This window comes from Sminthopsis crassicaudata, chromosome 3, assembly GCF_048593235.1.
Source record: "Sminthopsis crassicaudata isolate SCR6 chromosome 3, ASM4859323v1, whole genome shotgun sequence".
In the NCBI taxonomy this organism is placed as follows: domain Eukaryota; kingdom Metazoa; phylum Chordata; class Mammalia; order Dasyuromorphia; family Dasyuridae; genus Sminthopsis; species Sminthopsis crassicaudata.
In genome coordinates this window covers 580,963,471-580,987,516 of record NC_133619.1, presented here as the reverse complement: position 1 = coordinate 580,987,516, position 24,046 = coordinate 580,963,471, and the positions used below count along the sequence as shown (strand labels likewise).

Genomic DNA, 24,046 nt, shown 5'->3' with positions numbered 1-24,046 from the left:
GGTATTCTAAGACAAAAAAAATAAAAAAATAAAATAAATAAAAAAAAGAAGAGATTGTGAAATATTTCATCAGAAAAACAACTGATTTGGAAAACAGCTTGGGAATAAAAAATTTAAGAATACTGCTATCGGCCAGAATTCTGTACTTGAAACAAAGGATTCTTACAAGGTACTAAGTCAGTAGAATTGATAGAGACATGGTTATTTAGCATGGTGCTTAACAGTTCTCTAGTTCAGTACATGTACTTAGTACTTACCATAGTTCTACAAGATTCACATCTTTGATTAGAGAGGATATAAGCTGAACAAACTCAACCAGAATCAGAACGAGAGAAGACCAGAGAAGTGGTGGGAGACTGTCTTCCTTCGCTTCCCCACTGAAACCAAGATCTGGAAGGCCTCCAGAAAAAGCTAGCTGAGCCCCAAGTGAAGGAGACAAGACTTTGAAAAAGACAGCAAAGGATTTGGACTTTAACTCCTGGCTACTTGCATGGTGATTACTGAACTGAAACAAAGGCTGCCTCCAGAGACCCTAAGAAAACTTCAACAAAGAAAATTACATTTTCGAGAGAATATTACATTTTGGTGTCTGAACGTGGGACACACTCGATCCAGATTTCAGTGAAAAAGTCTCTGATCCTGATTGCAGTGGAAAAGTCTCCTCAACCCAGAAATTAAGGTGAGTACAAAATGGAAATGGAAACTTTGTTAAAGGGCTAAAGCAGTACTTCAGGTAAAATCGAACAGATGCTTAGAAACAGCCTTCTTTTCCTATTCAAGGAAAATGTATTCAAAACTTGATCAGACTGATAAAAAATCAAGGTTTGATTGTAACTTGGGAAATTGTAACTTTGAGAAATTGTATATTACAATTTCCTTGGTTTAGGGCAGCTAGGTGGTGCAGTGAATAGAGCACCATCCCTGAAGTCAGGAGGACCTGAGTTCAAATCTGATCTCAGACACTTAACACTTCCTAGTTGTGTGACCTTGGGCAAGTCACTTAACCCTAATTGCCTGAGCAAAACAAAACAAAACAAAACAATTTCCTTGGTACTCTAAGGGGAAAAAAAATGGATCTAGAGGAGTAGAAATTAGTAGGAACGTAGTAGGAGAGTAGGAGAGCAACTATGTCAATACTACAGTGATTACAACTGAAAGCGTAAATTTCAAAGCAAATTTAAGTATGATTCTCAATTTTTTAAAAAAAGGAAATTAAATGAACTGAAAAGTTTTCAGATATTTGCAAGAAAATAACATAAGTTAAAGGAAAATTTGGCATAGAATATCCAGGAGAAATATAAATAAATCATTAAAGACTAATTAAGGGACTCAATAAGGTCAAATCATTTACTTCTTACATATGAATATATTATTAGTTCTTTTATCACTGTCATTTTTATTTGGGTAATATGAAATAAAAGCTTGGGCTAAGCTGTGTATGATATAAATACTTTTTAAAAATATAAAACCACATAGGGAGAAATAAAGAGGAACAAATAACACATACAAATGAGACAAGAAAGAAAGGAAAAATAAATACAAAAGAAGAAAGCAAGCAGGAAAGTGAGTAGTACTGATTCCTTACTCTTATCAGGAAGAAGTTAAAAAGGCAACAACATATACATACACAAGGGTGTAGAAATTTTGTATTTAGAAAGAAATAAGAGGGCAAGGTGGTGGAGGAGTGAAGACAAGGGAAGGATTCTTGGAAAGGTGGGTAGTTTGAGGAATAGGAAGGCTAGGTAGCAAGTAAAAATAAAGGAGAGTGAGGAGGGTTAGGAATAGGTGAGAAGGATAGAGAAGAAAAATAGGAAGGAGGAAAATATATAACAAGTAATTATTTAGTAATTTACCTAAAAGTGAATATAAAAATAAAATGCTTCATACAAAAGTTAGATCTAAATAATTTAGGAAATATTTATATTCATGTGTAGATAAAATCAATATAATTTTTGAATGACATTTTAAACTAAGCTATTTGTGTCCCGACATCCTAATCAAATTACTGATAATGGCACTGAGTCAAACAACATAATAACAAAGTTCAATTAGAAGAAAGGTGAGGAACTTCAAACAAACAAGGAAGGAAAAAGATGTAAAGGAACCCGATTAAGTAGTATCGCACCTTAAGCCAGCCACATAGTAAAGTGAGAGTCTTATTGAAGTATAGAATAGATAATTTTATTTTAAATTAGTATATTCTTATATAAATAAAGCCTGTGTAGCCAAGAAAAGAAAGAATGCAGAAAAGTAGGGGGGAAAGCATTTTGTTGGTAATCTTTCAGATAGAATATGATTGGGTTGCAATATTGTTGTGATCTAGGAAATGATGAGTTTATTGATTTAGATAAAAATGGAAAGATTAGGACTAATGAAAGAGGATGCTATCCTTTTCCAGAGAAATAGATGGCAAGTGGAAACAAGCATAGTATGGTCTTACATTTATGGATATGATTATGTGTGTATACATTTGTATGTTTACATATATCAATGTATATATGTGTGTGTGTCTGTATGTGTATATATATATATATATATATATATATATCTACGTACATATATGAATGTTAATGGATATATATATATATATATATATATATATATATATATATATATATATATATATTTCTATGCCTATTATTACTTTCTTTCGGAAGGTCATGGTTAGGAAAGGGAGAAGGAAAAATAAAGTAAAAAGAACATACCATACCACAGAGGAAAACCTAGGAAGAATTATATAAGTTTTCTTGAAATGGAAATTTATAACTTTATATTGAATCCTCTTTTATGTACTGCTGTGTACATGATAATTTTTTTCATCTTTTCTTATTTTGTACTTAAGTTTAAAATAGAATATAAAAATAACCCCTCCAAAACTGTTAAGAATAAAATTAAGTAAAATTTAAAAATAGGTAAACAAAGGGAAAAGAATCGAACCAAAGATAGCTTCTACAGCAGGAGAGAATGTCTGGGTTCCTATTCAAAGGAAGATAGTGGAGCTAAAAAAATCACTCCTTTTTCAATGAGAAACATCAAATGATCGATCAGAAGCACAAAAAGAATTCTTGAAAAAACTTAAAAATTCCTTTAAAAATCAAGACAGAACAAGTGAAAAAAAAAAAAAAACAACAATTCAAGAAACTTAAAAAAATTATGAAAAGGAAGTCAACCAACTGCAAATAGAGAATCAATAATTTAACAAAGAAAATAATGTCTTGAAAATTAGAAATGGGCAATGGAAGCTAATAATAAAATTAGACCTCAGGAAGTAATAAAGATGAAATAAAAAATAGAACAGAAGGTGAAATATCTCAGAAAAATCACTGAGCTGAAAAATAGATTAAAGAGAGAGAATATAAAAATAGTTGGACTACCTGAGTGATATGAATTAAAAAAAGAAACGATACAATATTACAATAAATTATTGAGGAATATTGCCCTGAAGTTTTAGAAGAGAATAAAGCAGAAATAGAAAAAAAAAAAAAAGCAAAAAAAAAAAAGCAAAAAAAAAAAAATTACAACTTGAAAGATATTTCAGGAGAAAATTTACAAGAATACCACAGACATAATTCAAAGGTCCCAGGTTAAGGAAAAAAATATTATAAGGAACAAGAAAAAAATTTAAATACTGTGAAGCTATAATCAGGATTATGCATGAACAAGCAGTTACTATGTTGAAGCAACATAGGTTTTGGAACACTATTCTATTTCATAAAGCAAAAGAACTGGGATTTATGTGTAAGGGTATTGTATCCAGCCAAGTTAAGTATAAAACTATTTTTTTTTTAAAAAGAACATAAAATTTTTGGCAGCCCTTTTAGTAGTGTCAAGAAACTGGAAACTAAGTGGATGGCCATCAGTTGGGGAATGGCTGAATAAGTTTTGGTATACAAATATTATTCAATATTATGTTTCTACAAGAAACGATCATCAGGATGATTTTAGAGAGGCTTGGAGAGACATAAATGAACTTATGCTAAATAAAATGAGCAGGAGCAGGAGATCATTACACAGCAACATCAAGACCATACAATGATCAATTCTGATGGACGTGGCTCTTTTCAGATGATTAAGGGGAGTTTCAATGATCTTGTGATGAAGAGAGCCATCTACATCCAGAGAGAGGACCTTGGGACTTCAGTGTGGCTCACAACTTAACATTTTCATTCTTTTTGTTGTTGTTTGTTTGCATTTTGTTTTCTTTCCCATTTTTTACCTTTCTGATTTCATTTTTCTTGTGCAGCAAGATCATTGTATAACTATGAATGCATATATTGGATTTAACATGTATTTCTAACATGTTTAACATATTGGATTACTTGCCATCTGGGGAGAGGGTAAAAGGAAAGGGGAAGGAGAATTAGAACATAAGGTTTTGCAAGTATTAATGTTGAAAAATTATCCATGCATATGTTCTTTTGTTTGTTTGTTTTGGTTTTTTGCTGAGGCAATTGGAGTTAAGTGACTTCTCCAGTGTCACACAGCTAGGAAGTGTTAAATGTCTGAGGCCAACTTTGAACTCAGGTTTTCCTGAATTCATTGCTGGTGCTCTATCCACTGTGCCATCTAGCTGCCCCTCATGCATATCTTTTGGAAATAAAAAGCTTTAATTAAAAAAAAAAAGGAAAAAAGAAAAAGGACATTTAATGAATCAAAAAAGTTTCAGGTATTTGTCGCAAAAAGAGCATAACTTTAAAAAAAAATTCAATGTATAAAATCCAAGTGAAATATTGGGTATACGTTAAAGATCAATTATAAGGGACTCAAAAAGGTCAAACTGTTAACTTCTTATATGAGAAATATTGTCAGTATTCTTATGACTCATTAAGTGAGTAGTTTAACAGAAAGGCTTAGGCTAATATGTGTATGATGGAATGATTCTATAAAAAAAATTACATAGAGATAAAAAAGTTGTAATTTTTATACAAATAAAAGGAAGAACTGAAAAAGATGATGCAAGTTGGAATAAAGGGTTAAGCTAAAACCTTTCTCTCAGGGGACATGTGTTAAATATCGAACAACAGATAAAACTGGGAGAAGATTTTAATTTTTGATAGAAATAAGAAGGTAAATGGATACGGTAAGGGATAAATTTTTAGAAGAGTATATAGATTAAGTCTTAGGAGAAGGAATAAGTGAGAAACTTTTAGAAAGATAACTAGATTAAAGTAGATGGTGGCGGCAGAAAATAAGGGGGAATCGTAGAGGCATAGATTAAGGAATAGAAGGGCAAGGTAGCAGGTAACAATAAATCAGATGAGCTATGAGGGATATGCTAAATAGGATGAGAATGACAGTGGGGAAAAATAGGATGGAGAACAATACACAACAAATTAATAATAACTGAGAATGTGAATGGGATGAATGTGCTTATAAAATAGAAAAACATAGCAGAATGGATTAAAAATCTGAATTCAACAATATGGTGCTTGCAGGAAATACAGTAAAAATGAGAGAGACACATAGAGATAAAATAAAAGACCGGAACAAAATGTATTAAGTAAAAAAAAAAAAACAAAAAAAAAAAAAACAAACCCAGGTGTAGTAATCATGATGTCAGACAAAGGTAAAGCTAAAATATAATTAAAAAAAAAAGAAAAATTACCTTATCACCAATTGTTTTTCAATATTGCTTTAGACCAATTAAAATAATTGATGTTTTATTGATATAGATATATATATTATTGATAAAATTATCCCAAACACAAACTGCATGAACAGAAACATAAAACAAACAAACAAAAAAAACTTTTTATATAATTCAAGTCAGATTTAAATACTGGAGAAATAGTCATTGCTCATGGGTAGCTAAAACCAATTAAAAAAATTTTTAATGACAACTTTACATAATTGATATATTTACTCAATACCATCCCAATTAAATTACTAAAAATTATTTTCCTAAGTTAGAAAAAATAATAACAATATTCTTTTGGTAGAACAAAAGATCAAAAATTTCAAAGAAACTAAAGGGGAAACATGTAAAAATGGGAGATTCAGTGGTAGTAGACTGTACACTATTACTAAAAGGCTCTAAGAGCATTGGTGGAGTGTAAAATGGAGATCTTCAATTACTTCACATTAAAATGCTTTGTATAAATAGAAACAATGTAGCCAAGATAAGGGAAGCCAAAATTTGGGGAGAAATTTTCATAGATAATCTCTCAGATTATACGGTAGGTATAATTGTGATGTAATACTGCAGTAATAAGAAATGATAAGGTAATTCATTTAGAAAAACATGGAAAGAATTAGACTTATAAAGGAAGATGTAATCTACCTCTAGAGAAATGAGTGACAAACAGAAACATGCATCATATGGTCTTACATATATACATAGATTTATAAATTTGTCTTTATGTATGTATATATACATGTGTATATGTATATATGAACACATTCATGTTTAATAGTAGCCTTGTCCAGGGAAGGTAGAAGAGGTAGGAAGAGAAAAAAATAAATACAGAGCAGAGAATAAAAGAAAACTTTAAAGGAAGAACCAAGCTAGGTTTCTTTGAAAACAATGCATAGGATTTATTACATATGCTTTCATGAGATGGAAATTTCTTGCTCTATACTGAAATCTCTTTTATGCTCTCTTCTGTATATGGAAATGTACCTCTTTGGAAATGAACTCTTGGTGTGCGAGTATGTTTAAGAGAGCCAGATTTTAGTTTTAACATCAGCACAAATTTTCAAATAAGGAATAAGCTGCCCCATAAGGCAGTGATTTCCTCATCCCAGGAGATCTTTTATTGGGGAGGCAGAAGATTGCGTTTCAGGGATATAGTAAGAATATTCCTATTCAGGGATAGTCAACATTGACAATCTCTAATGCCTCTGAGAAACAAGCATGACTTCTTCATTTCCAGTCAGTGGGGATTCAGTGAATAAAGCAGGGCCACATTTATGAATTTATTTATTGATTATGACATAGTCTTTCTTCATCAAAGCTTTGTTTTCTCTTCACCAGAGTTTTGTTCATCTTCCTCAATCTAGAGCTGAGCCCTTTAATATACACAAATATAAACAAATAAACAAGCAAAACAAGAACAGCAACAAAATAGGGGAAGGATATAGAGGGAGAAATGTTTATTATCTGATAGGGCTAGAACTAAGGGATGCTTCAATGGGGCCCTTCAGAGACAATCTGAGAAACCCCTAAACAAAGACTTTCTGGTCAGTTCCTGAGAAGAACCAATCCCCACAGCAATGGCAATGTGTGAGACTGGTTCCTAAACCCCCCTCAAGAAGGAAGCTTCCAATCTCCTTCCTCAAACTTGTGTTCCTCTTCCTCTCCCTACTTCTTCCTCTGACCACCAGGCTTAAGATACTCACCGCAGAGAAAACTCACAGGGGCTCACCTGATTGTTTCTAGCTTACAATCCTGTTTCGCCAAGACATTATGCAGAAACTCTACTGCATCCTCCTGAATGTGAGTATTAAACAAGTGTAAGCTTTTCAGGTTCTCAGCAGAGAAAAGATCCAGAAAATTAACAGCAAAACCTGTACGATCAGATATTCTGAAGGAAACAGAAAATCAGAGAGAGCATGATCAAATTAAATTCTCCAAGACTGATTCACTCCCCATTTGTAAGTGAGAAAGATCCTATTGCACAGGTTACATTCAGTGTCTTTGAAAATCTCCTTTTCCTAATAAACTACACATGCTTTTCCACTCAGATCCCCATAAGTCCCTACAACTGTACTAGGTATAGGGGATTGGGACAGAGATGAAGTTGGACCTTTGGTGTCACTGATATTGATAACTTTATGGTGGGGAAAGCCTCAAAATAATAATTAATAGGTAGATCATCTTGCTGGCAAATTTAGACACACTGGAGAAAAACAGAAGAATTGTCACAGGACTGGAGAAGAACAAATGCCCAATATTTAAAAAGAAGAGAAGATCTGTTCTTCAAGATAGAGGCCAGGGAGCTTTACTTGGATTCCAAACAAAATTTACTTAAATTTATTTAAAAGGATTCCAAAATTCAACTGAGTACAGGACAGCTTGGTAGTTTGTATAAAATGATTTGGATTGTGTTTATGTGTACCTGTGTTTGTTGTAAAGGGCTAGAACTGAGCAGATGCATTTAATTTAAGATAACCTAGCACTTAAGGCTAATTACCAATTGGACAATTCTCTATTAGCATATGCTTGGAGGATAACCCTACTCAACTCTGTGCTGGCTTGATCTGTGGGTGTGGATAAAGAAGGGGAGAGAGATCAGAGGGTGGAGTAGGATAAGTAGATCTTTCTTTTGTAGTGGAGAGAGAGAAAGGAGGTGTGGAGATTCCTATATCTAATCCCCTCAAAATGACCCCAGAAGACCAAGAATAAAGACTTTTGCTTATCCTGACTCCAGCTGATTCTAATCTATCCAGGGTACTAATGCAGTCACAACAGTATGTATGTATGTGTGTATATATAATAAATTCAATATAAATCACTTTGTGACAAAGAAGCCAAAAAAATATTGAGGGATAAGGGCAGCCAGGTGATGCAGTGGATAGTGCACAGGTCCTGAAGTCAGGAGGACCTGAGTTCTAATCTGCCCTCAGACACTTAACACTTCCTAGCTGTGTGGCCCTGGGCAAGTCACTTAACCCCAGCTTCAAAAAAAAGAAAAAAAAAAAATACCTTCAGTACCTAGTCCTTTCAGTTTGAATGTTTTGCATCCTTGTCCTAATATACACTTGTCAAACAAGCACTGAGAGAGACAGAATACACAGTAGTAGAGGGAATAATCTTTCCCTATTTTACCCTAGTTCTCTCACTCTCTCTGTTCCAGCCAAAGGAGATGACTAACACCTCTCTGACCTTGCTATCTCTGCCTCTTCACAGATGGAGTCCAGGACCATGAGGCTTCAATACCTCCCCGACCTCTCCCTGTTGGATTACAAGGTGAGAACTCAGGTTGTTTGGACAATGAAAAGGTGAGAACTTAGGTTGTCTGGACAGTGACAAGGTGAGAACTCAGGTTGACTTGACAGTTCTCTGGCTCAGACCTTTGGTTTGGGCCTTTAAAGGGAGTTTACACCATAGGAATTATAAGAGGAGCAAGCTCACTGATGGAAGTAATTCCCCACACCCCATTGAGTTCTCACATGCCTATTCTCTGGGAGGATAAAACAAGGGCAGCATTGGGTCTGAGAGAATGGACTCTGGGCTGAAAGAACAAGAGCTGGAGGAGATTCAGAGCTCCCAAGAAACCTGCACACAGAGGAAAAGATTTTACAGATCTCCTCCCAGAGAAGGATTATAATTGAGCAGACGACGAGAACCTCACAATTCAAGCACATTACAAATTGGCGCCCAACGTGGGGCAAGGACTTTTGCTTATCCTGACAAGGACTTATTCTGAGCCCTTCAGAGGAGCTAGACCGGACCATTGCATCTCCCAACTCTTTCCCTGAGACAGGAGACACAGCAATGATGATGACTGCTCTGCCCCTGATCCCCCCAATCCGGGTCTGAAGATAATGGGCTGAAGAGGCACTCATTTTGCAGGTTATAAAGATAGGATGCTGTAGGGAAAGAACAGGAAGGAGACCTTTCCTCTACAAAAAGTGATCCTCACAAGTAATATTTATTCACTAAAATAGTGGTTATTTCCCTCCATTATTACCTATCAGTGCACTCATCCTTCTCAAACCAGAACTGATTCCCTCTAGCACAAGAATCACAGAGTGAAAACAACATTAGGGGGAACTTTTATCCATTCATGGGGCCAGATCAAGGGAAGGTCAGAGAAGTCACAATGGAACATCGGAGGGAAGCTGGCACTCCCTTGAACAAACTGGCCCCAGAGCCTGGTGAAGAGAAAGGCCTATTGCACCAAATTCCCAGAGGAACCAGAATGGGTAAAGCCTTGCCCAGACCTCAGAGAGGCAGTGTGCAGTCTCCCTCCCAAAGTCCATGTGGCTCTTACTGCTTACTTTCACTTTATGTCCCTAATCCTTGGGAGCCTCTGAAGAGAGGAAGTCTATGAAGACTCACCTTAGTATCTGCAGCTGACAGTTCTTTTTCCCCAAGGTCTCATGTGGAAGTTTCATGTCATCATCCTTAACAATTTCACCATCCAAGTTCAGGCTTTTCAGATTGGGAGCAGAGAAGAGATGCTGACAAGAGGAGTAAGTTACCGTGAAGTCTATCAACCTGTGGGAGACATAAGATCACAATCAAAAAGGAATCTTTTTTTTTTTTTTTTTTTTTTTTCCTCTCCAAGATTTACTTCTTTCTTCTTTTTCGGGAAGGAGTCAGAGCGACCAGTTCTTTATACCACTCTCCTCTGAAATCCCCATTCCATCCTTTACACTTTAGTTTCCTTAAAAACTCCCCCTTCCTAATATCTTGATCTCTGAGCCCATTCTTCCCATTCTGAAACTCATGCCTGTGTGATATTAGATCAACTACATGAAGGCAAGAAAATGAGAAAGACTTAATCCTGATTGGGAATTATTAGGAATAATAATGTGGGAAAGGAGAGAGGAATTCATTTGGATACCTTTTTCTTGACAAGAATAATCAATATCTTTGATATCTCACCACTGCAGCACACACAGGCTGTATATACACACGTAATTCTTATTTTGAAAAATGTCTATTGGTGAGTCTTGTTTTTACAATACTTTCAATTCTAAATAAATCTCTCCATCACCTGGTTCTGCAGCCATTGCTTATAACAAAGAATAAAAGAGCAGGGAAAATATTTCCACAAAACTAACCAACATGGGATGCAAGTTTGTCAGCATATGCAGCATTAGACATCTCATGTCCTCTCTCTTCCCAAATGAAGAGAAGAAAGTATACTGATATCTCTTATTTGGGATAATATTTGATCATAAAATCACCTATGTGCCATAGAGAGGATAGCATTGAGCATCCATTCATGTAATTCTTTCCAGGCCTTTCTAAAATCAGCTTGTTCCTCACTTTTTATATACAATAATATTACACTACTTTCATATACCACAACTTGTTCAGTCATTCCCCAATTGATAGGCATCTATTCATTTGGCAATTCTTTGCTACTACAAAAAGAGCTGCTACATTTTTGCACATGTGGATTGTTTTTCCTCTTTTATTATTTCCTTGGTTTACAGACCCAATAATAGCACGCCTTGGTCAAAGGTATGAACAAATATATAGACCTTTGGGCACAGTTCCAAATTGCTCTCCAGAAGGGTTAGATCATTTTACAATTCCACCAACAATGCATTAGTGTCCCAGTTTTCCCACATCTCCTCCAACATTTATCATTATCTTTTCCTGTCATCTTAATCAACCTTAGATATGTGAGGTCGTACCTCAAAGCTGTTTAAATTACATTTCTCTAATCAATAGTAATTTGGAGCATCTTTTCATATGACTATAGATGGCTTAAATTTCATTATCTGAAAATTATATGTTCAAATCTTTCGACCATTTATCAATTGGGGAAAAATTTCTATTCTTACAAATTTGAAACAGTTCTTTATATAATTCAGAAATGAGACATTTATCAGAAACACAATGTAAAAAATTTTTTCCTAACTTTGTACTTCTCTTTTAATCTTGTTGGTTTTCTTTGTGCAAAAATGTTTTAATAAAATGTAATCAAAGTTGTCCATTATACCTTTCATAATGTTCTCTAATTCTTCTTTGGTTATAAATCCCTCTTTTTCCCAAAGATCTGACAGGTAAATGGTCTCTTGTTCTCCTAATTTGTTTATGGTATCATCCTTCATGCCCAGGTATCCAATTTTCTAGAGGGAATGGCTTTGTATGGAGATGTGTGGGAAGTGCTGTGGAGATCTGGAACAGAATAGATGGCCTAGCAAAGTTAAGAGTAGTGCCAGGGACAGAATCCAATTTCCCAGAGGCTACAGGAAGGAGAGAGTAGAGGAGAACTAGATTTTCCATAATGTATATTTTCTCTCTCTTATTTAAGAAATTTCAGGAAGGTGATTGATCTTGTTCTCATTTAATCATGTTATGGCTAAAATGATCATGTTTAGATCACATAATCAATTTTGAAAATATCTAGGTACTTTGGTGGATAGAATACTGGGCCAAGAGTCAGGAAGACTTGTGTTTAAATCTTGTCACAGACACTTAATAACAGGGTGACTCTAGGGAAGTCACTTAACCCTGTTTGCCTCAGTTTACTCATCTATAAAATGAGCTGGAAAAGGAAGTGGCAAGAAAACCCCAAAGTTCACAAAAGGGTTCACAAAGAATCATATATGAGTGAAATAACTGAAATACAATCCATTTTTAGCTTACTGTGGAATGAGATTTCAACTGAATTCCTATCAAACTTCCTTCTACTATTCAGGCTGGACTGATCAAGAAGAGAATTTTTCCTTACTACATTATATTCTTAGCTTAATCCAACAGAGGAATGTTATTTTCAGATTCCTGTTTATTCTTTATCTCATCCTCTGTCCTTAATTATTCCTCTGTTTTAACAACTACCAAGCAGATCTGATGCTTTATAATAGAATTTGAAAAATATATTGAATTTGAGGTCTTGTAAGGCCCTTTATTTGTATTTTTTCCTATTATTTCCCCTGAACTTGAAAATTTTGATTAACAAAATGAATTTTGTTGTTACTTTTTCTGATTCTGTAAAATATTTCCATGATAACTTAATTGGTATGACATTAAGCCTTAAAAATTAATTAAGGGATCATTGTCATTTTCAACTTCTAATTATTTATATCTCTCTTATTTCTGTAAAAAATTATATTTATATGAATCGTTTGTATATGGGTAAGCTAACTACCAGTTGTTTTCTGCTTTTTTTTTTTTTTAATTCTCAATGGATTTTGACCAATCAATAAGCATTCATTAAGTACTAGGCATTGTGCTAAATACTAGGGATACAAAAACAAAAGTGAAACAGGCCTTCTATTCTACTTATAATGAAGAAAATTTTATAAAGACAAAGCATAAGGTCTTTAAGGGCATGGATTGTTTCTTCTCCTGCACCACTTACACTACTTGGTATAAAGGAGATATTGGTTGTAGATTTAATTTAAAAAAAAAAAAAAAGACAAAAATCTAAATTGTGTGTTTTTAATATATTTTCATATATAAATAAATTAAAACATATTTTACATAGAATAGTTCATATTTTTATCCTGTGTATATACATAGTGTAATATGTGCCTATATATTTATATACATAATCATACATATGAGCATGTGTATATTTCTATTTTACAAAAATAGATGATTTGCTAACAATTTGCAGAGGCATAAATTTTGTGCATATTACCAATGCTAGAGTAAGAACATTGGATTTTGAGTCAGCCAACCTTAATTTAAATTCTGACTGTCCTGAGTCTCTCATATGTAAAATCAGAGGAAGAACATCTTGTTATGATTCTATTATTAATTAGTTTCTTCATTGAATCTGAGGTTTTCATAGGATACCATCATGCCATCAATAAATAGAGATAATTTCAGGTGTTTTTTTTCCCCTAGTATTCAAGTCTAGAATGATCAAAAAGAGAATTTTCCACTACTATATTCTTAGCTTAATCCAACAGAGGAATGTTATTTTCTTTTTTTAACAGCTTTTTATTGACAAAATATAAGCATGGGTAATTTTTCAACATTGGCCATTGCAAAAACTTCTGTTCCAATTTTTCCTCTCCTTCCCTAGATGGCAGGTAGTTCCATACATGTAAAATATGTTAAAGTATATGTTAAAAACAATATATGTATACATATTTATATAGTTATCTTGCTGCACAAGAAAAATCTGATTTAGAAAAAAAAATAAAAATAATCTGAGAAGAAAAACAAAAATGCAAGCAAAGTGTAACAGAAAGAATATAAATGCTGTGTTGTGGTCCACACTCATGTCCCAGTGTTCTTTCGCTGGGTGTAACTGGTTCTGTTCATTACTGATCAATTGAAACTGATTTGGATACTCTCATTGTTGAAGAGAGCCACTTCCATTAGAATTGATGCTAATATAATATCATTGTTAAAGTGTATCTCCTGGTTCTGCTCATTTCACTTTGCATCAGTTCATGTAGTCTCTCCAAGCCTCTCTGTATTCATCCTGCTGGTCATTTCTTACAGAACAATAATATTCCATAACATTCATATATCACAATTTATTAAGCCATTCTCCAGTGATGGGCATCCATTCAATTTCCAGTTTCTACCCACTACAAAAAGGGCTGCCACAAACAGTTTTACGCATACAGGTCCCTTTCCCTTCTTTATTATCTGTTTGGGATATAAGCCCAGCAATAAAACTGCTAGATCAAAGGGTTTGCAGTTTGATAACTTTGGAGCATAGTTCCAAATTGCTCTCCTGAATGTTTGGATCAGTTCCCAACTCCAACAATGCATCAGTTTCCCAGTTTTCCCACATCCCCTCAAATATTCATCAGTATCTTTTTCTGTCATCTTACCCAATCTGAGAGGTATGTAGTGATATCTCAGAGTTGTTTTCATTTGTATTTTTTCAATCAATAATAGTTTGGAATACCTTTTCATATGACTAAAAATCATTTCAATTTTTTTACCTGAAAATTGTCTGTTCATATCCTTTGAGCATTTATCAATTGGAAAATGGCTTGATTTTTTTTATACATTAGAGTCAATTCTCTATATATTTTAGAACCTTTAACTATAAAAATGTTTTCCCAGTTTATTTCTTACCTTCTAATCTTGTCTGCATTAGTTTTATTTGTACAAAATATTTTTAACTTGATATAATAAAAATTTTCTATTTTGTGATCAATAATGATCTTTAGTTTCTTCTTTAGTCACAAATGAGGAATATTATTTTCAAAGATTTCTGTTTATTGTTTATCTCATCCCATCCTTAATCATTTCTCTGTTTTAACAACTGCCAAGCAGATGTGATGCTTTATAATAGAATTTGATGTCTTATAATGAATGCCCTTTATCTGTATTTTTTCCTATTATTTCCTGAGACTGAAAATTTTGATTAAAAAATGAATTTTGTTGTTACTTTTTTCTGATTCTATAAAATATTTCCATGATAACTTCATTGATATAATATTAAGCTTTAAAAATTAATTAAGGGATATTTGTAATTTTCAATTTCTAAGTACTTATATCTCTATTTCTGTAAAAAATTATATTTCTATAAATCTTATTTATATATGGGTAAATTCATTACCGGATATTTTGTGTTTCTTTTTTTTATTCTCAAAGGAATATCAATCAGAAGGATCAATCAAAGGATCAATCAGAAGCATTCATGAAATACCAGGAATGTTGTTAAATACTAGGGATACAAAAACAAAAGTGAAACAATATGTTCCCTCAAAGTCCTTCTATTCTATCTATAAAGAAGAAAACTTTATACAGACATGGCATGGATCATTTCTTCTCCTTCGCCATGTACTATTGTACATAGTACTTGTACTTGGTACAAAGGAGATGTTACTTGTAGATAACATTAAAAAAATAATTTTATCCTAGTATATATACACATTATATGTATATACATATGTGTAATATGTGACTATACATATTTATATGCATAATCATATATGTAAGCATGTGTGTATTTCTATTTTACAAAAATACATGATTTGCTGATAATTTGCAGAGAGATAAATTTTGCATCTTCCTGTCTTACCAATGCTATAATAAGAACACTGGATTTGGAATCAGCCAACCTTGGTTTAAATTCTGACTGTATGATTTTAGTCAATTAATGTGAGTCTTGAGTCTCTCTCTGTAAAATCAGAGGAAGAACATCTTGTTCTCCTTTCCAATTCCAAATTTATGATTCTATTATTAGTTTCTTCATTGATTCTGAGGTTTTCACAGGATACCATCATGTCATCAATAAATGAGATAATTTCAAGTGTCTTTTTTCTTTTTGCTACTATTGTACCTTTAATTTCATTCTCTTTTTTTGTTGTTTCTATAACTACTATTTCGATATCAATTAGTAGTAGAAAGGGTATATATCCGTTTTCCCTTTTTTTTTTCCTCCATTTTTCATTGTCTTATTTTTCCACTCATTTAGATCCAGGTCTATTCTTGCTTTTCCTCGTAAGATCTTTCTTTTTCACACCTCAGTTTTTTACCTCATGTTTTGCACTCCTAGTTACTCTACGCATGGAGCCAATTTAGACTTACGTCAGTTCTTCCACTTTACATTTTGGATGGTTTAGTTCCTTAGAAAGGTTTTCCGTACATGAACCATCAAATTCAAAGCTGTCCAGTGTTAACTCCTTCAGGTTCAGATTCTTGTTGACCACAGAGAAAAGCTCTTGCCAAACACCAGCAGGTAAACCAAAATCAGAAAAACTAGGGAAAAATAAAAGAATTTGCTATTGGTATCAGTAGCAGTCAAGTTACCTCCCAATATTAATGTGTGTGCCTGGTTTTCTGAAGGGAAAAAATGAAAAGGTCCTTCCTTGCAAATTTTAACAGTTTTCAAGGAGAATAGAAGTGACATTAGCTTGGTACTCTCTTAAGGTTAATATACTCAGACAAACCCAAGTACTGTCTCACTGCCAGATACATTTGGCCTTCACTCAAACTCCTGCCTCTTCCTCAACACCTTTTCTCCCTAGTTTTGTTACTGGAACCCTCCAATGCTCAGTAGCAATGCTAAAACCAATATCCAGATCAGTCAGGTGAATGAAGGAGGAAGAAACCTCAAAGAATGATGGGAAAGATCTCTAAATATCTAACATGCACAGAAGCCCAGAATTTACAAAGATAGACTCAGTTATTCAGAATAAGAAGAGACCCCATTATATTGAAAGCTCTGTATAGGGCACAGAAATTGAAAAATTTGTCATGAGGAATTGCCATTAGAATAAGAGGATTGAAATAATTCCCAGTGGAGGAGATGACAACCCTAGCCAGTGCTAAAAACGAATAAATCCCAAAGACTTAGATAAATATATTGAGCCCATAACTTTTCCAACTGAAGGGATAAGACTTTTAAAACTTTACTAATATTACTCAGGCTTCATTTTTACTTTGTTTTCTATCATTTTACCCTTCTAAAGCACTTCCGAGTTAGCCTATCACTACCTAACAAATGAAAAAATATGGGTGGATTAAAGTTAGAAATTAAAGTTCAGCTTCCATATCATAAGCATTATAATCAGGTTCCATCATCATATATGAAAAAGGGCACTAGGATACCTAAACATGCCTGATTTTATACATCAAAAAAAAAAAAAAAAAAAAGAAATTTTACAGGAACAGAGTATCCTTAGATTCCCTGACAGAGACAATGGAACCATTGCAGGATATTAATGGTTTCAGAGAGAAACAAGAATTATGAAAGAATTTGTTTGCATAGCAGAAATTAAAAAGAAAAGAAAAATTTGGTAGGAAAAAAAGACTTGAATTTAGCCATGAGTCTCTTCCAAGAAATAAAAGAAAAACTAAATGGTAACACAAATATACAGAAAGGAGGAGTAATTGGAAGAAGAGAAGCAAAAAGTAATAAAATTAAAAGACTATATGATTTATATACCAAGAAAACATATTGACTTCAAAAATAATATAAGCAAAGTCAACTTCATTGATAAATCTCCCAGAAGACTTCAAAACGCACTATCAAACAAACAAACAAAAATCTATAGATCAGTTCCAGGACATCCCTCATCCCCATGAAGAAAATGTTAAATTTAACAACTGCAAAAACAAAACAAAACAAAACAAGCAAATTCTGCAAATGACTAAGACAAGTACATTAAAATATAAAAGAAATTAAGTTTGAATAACTATATTATTCAGGACTCAAAATTAAAAAAGGAATGGAATAATTGTGATGTAAAGAGCAAAAAGAGCTCATGATTCAACACAAGGTGATTTAGTCTCCATATCAATACTTAATCACCAATGAAAAGTATACCAAGTTTTTCAACAATTGAAGCAAAGGAAGCAATGCTATAAAAAAGGAAAGTGGGATAAAAGATTAATTCACACAAGTTCACATAGTGAAAGACAAAACTAAGATGGCGTCCTAGGTCCAATCTGATTTCTTCTGTTATTCACCAAGGCATTTATAATACTGACTCTTCTCCCTGATACACCAATATATCCAGAGTTATTCTTGCTCCATTTCTGCCTTAGTTACTTTTCATAACTTGGTCTTCCTTGGTCTATAGAGCATGATGCCATACCTTGGTAATCAACTGCAAACTGTAAATGATGATGCTTCCAGACTTCTCCTACTTCAAAAAATTATGGGACAAAGTACTGTGTCCAGCATTAAGTAATTTAAACTCAGAGAAAGGAATGAGGAGACTATTCAGCTCTTTCTTACTCAGAGGCCCTAACTTTACTTCCACCTTAAAGCTCAGGAAGGACATGAGCTTCTCTAGCTTTATACAAAAGCTCCTCTTCTATTCCCAGCTCTGGAGCTCTACAAACCAGCCCCCAGAATCCCCAGCAACTGCATCCCTGAACCATAAGCTTTTCAAATATTGGAACTACTTCTTTCCTCTTTGCTATTAAAATAAATAAATAGGTAGAAAGCATTTATATAAGGCTTTAAGGTTCACAAAGCACTTTACAAACTTGACTTCATTTTATCCTTACACTCCCAGAGCATCTTTGTCCTTTCTATGGTCACTAGTGCGAGGGAGAATATCTTACTGAGAATCCAGCCATGGACCTAGAGAACAAGCTCCTAGCACTAACAGCTATACAATGAGTCCTATTCTCCCTCACTTTTTTTTCCTGCTTGACCCCCCCTTTTTAAAGATTCCAAAGCAAAGAACTGATGCCTTAATATTACTTACTGCCCTAGCTGAAGGCTCCCCAAAAAAGGGACCATCTGTAATACACACAAGAGATGGGGTTTTTCCTGCACAAAAAGGGAAAGCTGCTGGACACAGCCCTGGAAATTTGTGCAACCCCCCTACCTTCTGTCCAGTTGCTTATCCTCCTCCTCCTCACTCTGCAGGATTTCAGAGGCCTAGTGTCCTTACATTCATCTCAGCCCAGAATGTCTCCCTGGCTTTTCTTTCTATAGGGATAGAGAATTTTGGGGCCAAAGAAGCAAATGCCGACTCTGCTGCACTTTGTCCTTCTTTGTGTCTGTGCAGCAAACTATGGTAGTGTCCTTTTCACAATTTATGTGACAAACCCACTTATGATATGCTGGTTTGAATTAGTGCCCAGGTTTTATCTTTTTCCTAGCAAAACAGACAAAAATATCAGCTATTGGGGATCTCTTTTACAATTTCAATTTAAACAGCCAGTAGCATTTGACTCTTTGGTCCCAAAATTCTCTGTCCCCAAAGAGAAGCCAGAGTGACATTCTGGGCTGGTCATATGGTCACAATTGAAAGAAAAACATTGGGCTCCCTCATAAGAAAGATCCATAAATCAATCTCCAAAAAGCCCAATAAAGGCTTCAAGACACAAGAAACACATGAATCAATCCAATTGGATTGATTCAATCCAAATGCTTTATAATAGAAATAAAAATTCACATGAAATCTTAGCCACCATCTAAAAAGTAACAATTATTAAAATGATTTTTTTCAGAAACCAAGTTCACTTTGATACTTAGAAAATAAGAATTTTTTGTAAATCCCCTTTAAGTATATATAAAATATATATCCAGTATTCATAGTTGAGTTTCATATCCAGTATTCATACTAAAACATAACTGGGAATGTTTTGAATTCATATTATATAGCAGTATTACACCTATACAATTGTAGAATTTGTGTAATGATGATAGATGACATCTAAAGGCCTTAAACTTTCTTATTTTTTCTCTAGATAGTATATTTTACTTATGTTCAACAATGACATATGAAGTACGATAAAATAGTAGAATTGGTGTGAAGTGTATTCTGTTACATATTCAAAGCAAAACACTACACATTTTTCTCATATTGAAAAATTTAACAATATCGTATCAAAATTTATTTTAGACCTTGATGTTATGTATTCAAAGTGTGCATATTTAGAATATGACAGTGCAGAATAAATATTCTTTTTAAAAGGGGGCCAAAAGGACCAACTTACAATATAAAACTATTAGCATCTTGTAATGTCTTCTTTTGGGAGTCAGTGATAGAATCATGTAAAGGGCTAGAACTGAGCAGATGCAAGGTAACCTAGCAAGTAGGGCTAATTACCAATTGGACAATTCTCTATTAACATATGTTTAGAGAATAACCCTCCAAAACTATTCTATGCTGGATTTATGGGTGTGGACAAAGAAGGAAAAGAGAGAGATGAGAGGATGGAGTAGGACAGGCAGGATCATTCTTTGGCAGTGGAGAGAGAGAGGAGGGAGTGTGGACATTGCTAGATCTAATCCCCTGACAGTGACCCCAAAAGACCAAGAAAATAGACTTTTGCTTATCCTGACTCTGGCTAATTCTAAGATATCCAGGGACTCAACATTTGGTGCCCAACGTGGGGCTGGGGACGGGGGAGAATCTTTTCCTAACAGAAACAGTTATTTCCAATTACTTTAATAGATTTCTATATTAGGGAAGGATCATATTCAAGTATTTAAACAATAATTAAAGTGCTTTAAGTCTTTTTATGTGAAATTTTAGTTATTAGGATTGAATTTAAATATGGTATTCACCTACAGTATATAGTAACAGTTTTTATATGAAGTGAAATATTCTACAAAGTATATTGCACCTGCATATTTAAAAAAAAAAAAAAAGGAACTAGACTGGAAAGTATATGAGAACATGAGAAATTGCACTTAAAGTTAAGTGCTAATAATAAAACCAAAAAATTAAATTTATTGTACTTGAATGAATGTACTTAGGTTATAGTTACTTTGATTTAATTGTCTAAATAAGGTCTCCTAAAAAATGTATTTGATTGTAATTCAGGATGTTGGGTTTTTGGGACCATTCCTGGAATGCAAGGGTTGATGATATACAACTTATGTTGGATATTTTATAGACTCATTTATACCAATTCAATAAATTAAGTGACATTTAGACAAAACTCACAACTGTCTACTTTGTAAACTAGCAATTTATAACACCTTGATTTATAGCAGATACCTATTTCTCATTTTATAAAAATGTAACTTGATAAGATATTTGTACTTTGTAAACTTATTTTCCTTATACTTATTTCCTAATTTGTAGAACATTCTTTTTGAAAAATTAACACACAAAATATAGCACTCTATGTATTTCATGTAGAGGAATATCTCTTGGGAGTAGATATGCCATAGAATCAATGTCCAGTATTACTCAAACTTGAAAAAAAGTGATCAATGAAGTATATATGCTAAAATTAACAGCTGCAGGGCCTCAGATCACCATTAAACATACATGAGTGCACAAGACTTTTAATATAAACAAGTATGACAACTTATTGTAACAAGGTGTCATTGCAGATATTAGTTTTAGCATATTTTCTGTAAACACATATAGAGGATATTCTGAGAAATGTGATAATTATGTAAAAAATTTTCTAATAAAATTTAGATAGTAAAGTAAAAAAGAAAGAAAGAAAGAAAGAAATGACACTCACAAGTATATTTTTCTTGCCCCATAGCAGTGCTTAATGTAGAAAGCTGCATTCAGGACATTATACTGGTCGAAAACTTCTACTTTGATTTCGTGGATATTAGCTAGCACCTGTGTTACAAATTCAGAATCTTGAGTCTCATATAAGTAAGAATAAAATTCTGAAAGAAAAATGTTCCAAACACAGTCTTGTACATTTCTTTCATTTTCTGCTTGAGCCCACTGCAGTAACTGTGACTTGATTTTCGGTGACATTCTGCATCTGAATTTTCTCTCCAGATCCCTTGCTGTCTCTATGTTTAGGAAGCCAAAGAGGAAGCAGACCACTAGAACCACAAAGCTGGCATTATGCCCACTACATTCCTCCAGAAGTTCTCTGACACTTGGGATGGAGGAGTCAGAACTCTTCACCCCTTCTTCCTCTGTGCTCATCACATAGAACATGGCAGCAAAAAACTCTTGGAAACTCAGGTGAATGAAGCTGTAGCAGTTTTCACAGCCACTGTCTTTCTGGAAAATGTTCATGTCTAAAAAGGCAGAGACATCAGCTGCCTCCAAGTTATTCCTCCTGAGGTCCTCCTCCTCAAACAGCACTTTCCTGTCCCAGATCCCCTCAGCAGCCAAGCGACACAGACCCCTCAGGTGCTGAGATATGAAGTTCTTGTCATCAGGGATGATTAAATTGGAAAGATAACACATGTAGAGGGCAGTGGTGGTTTTTAAAGCCTGGACAGGATCTTGTCCCTTCTCCATCTGCTGTTTCAGGCAAGTGCAGACAATCCAGTTCATCAGGGGAACGGAGCACATAGTGAACAGTGTGCTATTGCCTTTTATTAAATGAAAGGCTTTTTCACCTAAATCTTTATCTCTGAAAAATTTGCAGAAATACTCCTCTCTCTGCTGCACAGAGAAGCCCAGGATTTCCACATGACGTGGACTCTCTAACAAAGGACTAAATTTCCCCAGAGCAGTGAGTCTTGTTGTGAGCAGCAAGCAGGCTTCAGGGAGCAAGGTTTTCCTCAGTAAGCTGCTCAGCAGGATGGATACTGGCTCCTTCTGCTTCCAGTCTTTGCATAGATCATGTCTGTGCTCCTTACAAGGGAATTTCAGTTCATCTAAACCATCAATGATGAACAGAAGTCTCTCTGGCTGGGACATGATCTCTGTTATGGGAGCCTGGGGTCCAGGCCAGTCATTAGCAATTAAATCAGCAAAACTGATTTCTCTTTCTCCTAATGGGTTCAGTTCTCTGCAGGTGAGATAGAAAACATAGTCAAACCTCTCCTGGAAGAGGTTTCCCTCTGCCCAGTCCAACATCACCTTGCTGGCCAGGGTGGTCTTCCCAATACCAGCAGCCCCCTGCAGCACAACAGTGCGGGGTTGGACACCTGTCTCTTTAAAAGGATCAAATAAAGCTACCGTCTCTATAAGCTGTCCTTGCTCCTGCATGAACTCAGCATGTTCCCATCCATGGAGAAGGAGCTCATGTTGCTTCTGCTCCTTGTCACGATATTCTCGAAGAAGCAGCAGCTCTGTGAATCGGTGGTGAAAGAGCTCATGCTCCCCAGGACGACAGTTCTTCTCCCTCATGTGCTGGAATTTCTCTTTCATTCGTTCTCGGTACTTATTTCTTTCATCTAAAATCATAACAAACAAAACAGAGATATTAAGGTTCTTTGGGAAATGTCCCTGAGATCATGACTAGGGCATCAGTGTTCCCAGAGCCCACATAAAGTTGAAGTGCTACCCCCTGGGTTTGCCCTCTCCTCACATCTGGTGTCCAAGGGAAGCCCCCAAACCTTGTGTGCACCTCAGCTTGAGTGATCTTTCTGAAACATAAACACAGCCTTCATCAGAAGCCTCAATGTTTCTGTCTTGTTCACAGGACAAAGTCTAAGCTTGCCCACATTTCAAGGCCTTATTTGTCCATCCTTATTTTCTCCCAGCTTCCCCTTCAGGAGCTTCCTACCCTCCATTGCATAGTCCATATTATGCCATTGAAATCCACAAGTCAACTCCACAAACATTTATTGCCTTCTATATGACAGGTAGTCTTCCAAGAGCCAGGAATACGAACAATGACCAAAAAAATAAATAAATAAATAAATCCAAAACCAATGTTTTTTATTACTCTCTAGTGTTGCATTCAGAATTTTCTCTGCCATGCCTGATAGCAGGTATCTTCTCCCAAACCAAACTTGCCAAGTTTGGGGATTATTTTTTTTTCATTTTTCATCTTTCCCTACTAGAACACCAATTGTTATAATACAGAGACTATCTTTCTACTTTTATTTATTATTCCAAGTAGTGAGCACAGTGGCATACAGTTAGCACTTAATAAATGCCTGTTGACTGACTTGAGACATGATAAGCATGAGTCCTTTCCCAAAGTGTTCAAATATTCTGCCTACACAAGTAGTTTTCCTGGGGTCTCTGGAAGCAGTCTTCCTTTCAGTTAGAGTAATCATCACAACAACAGGCAGGGGTTAAAGTTCAAATTCTTTATTGTCTTTTTGCCTGATGCTGAGCAGCTTTCTAGAGAGCCTTTCAGTCTGGC

The 24,046-nt window shown here is 34.6% G+C and overlaps 1 protein-coding gene across 6 annotated transcripts in view; it reads right to left on the bottom strand.

The window, feature by feature from the left end:
- The window catches only part of LOC141563621 (NACHT, LRR and PYD domains-containing protein 12-like), a 55,415-nt gene that overhangs the window by 27,508 nt on the left and 3,861 nt on the right, over positions 1-24,046 (bottom strand). For 5 of the 6 annotated variants that reach the window (XR_012488467.1, XM_074304979.1, XM_074304978.1 and 2 more), the window contains exons 3-6: positions 21,494-23,126; positions 16,133-16,303; positions 10,004-10,162; positions 7,365-7,523 (exon numbers count right to left, since the gene is read on the bottom strand). Coding sequence is in view for 5 of the 6 variants with exons in the window: in XM_074304979.1 (XP_074161080.1) it covers positions 7,365-7,523; positions 10,004-10,162; positions 16,133-16,303; positions 21,494-23,126 (2,122 nt within the window). In the remaining variant the exon portion in view is untranslated. The remainder of the gene's footprint in view (positions 1-7,364; positions 7,524-10,003; positions 10,163-16,132; positions 16,304-21,493; positions 23,127-24,046) is intronic. The other variant, XM_074304980.1, reaches the window with a different exon arrangement.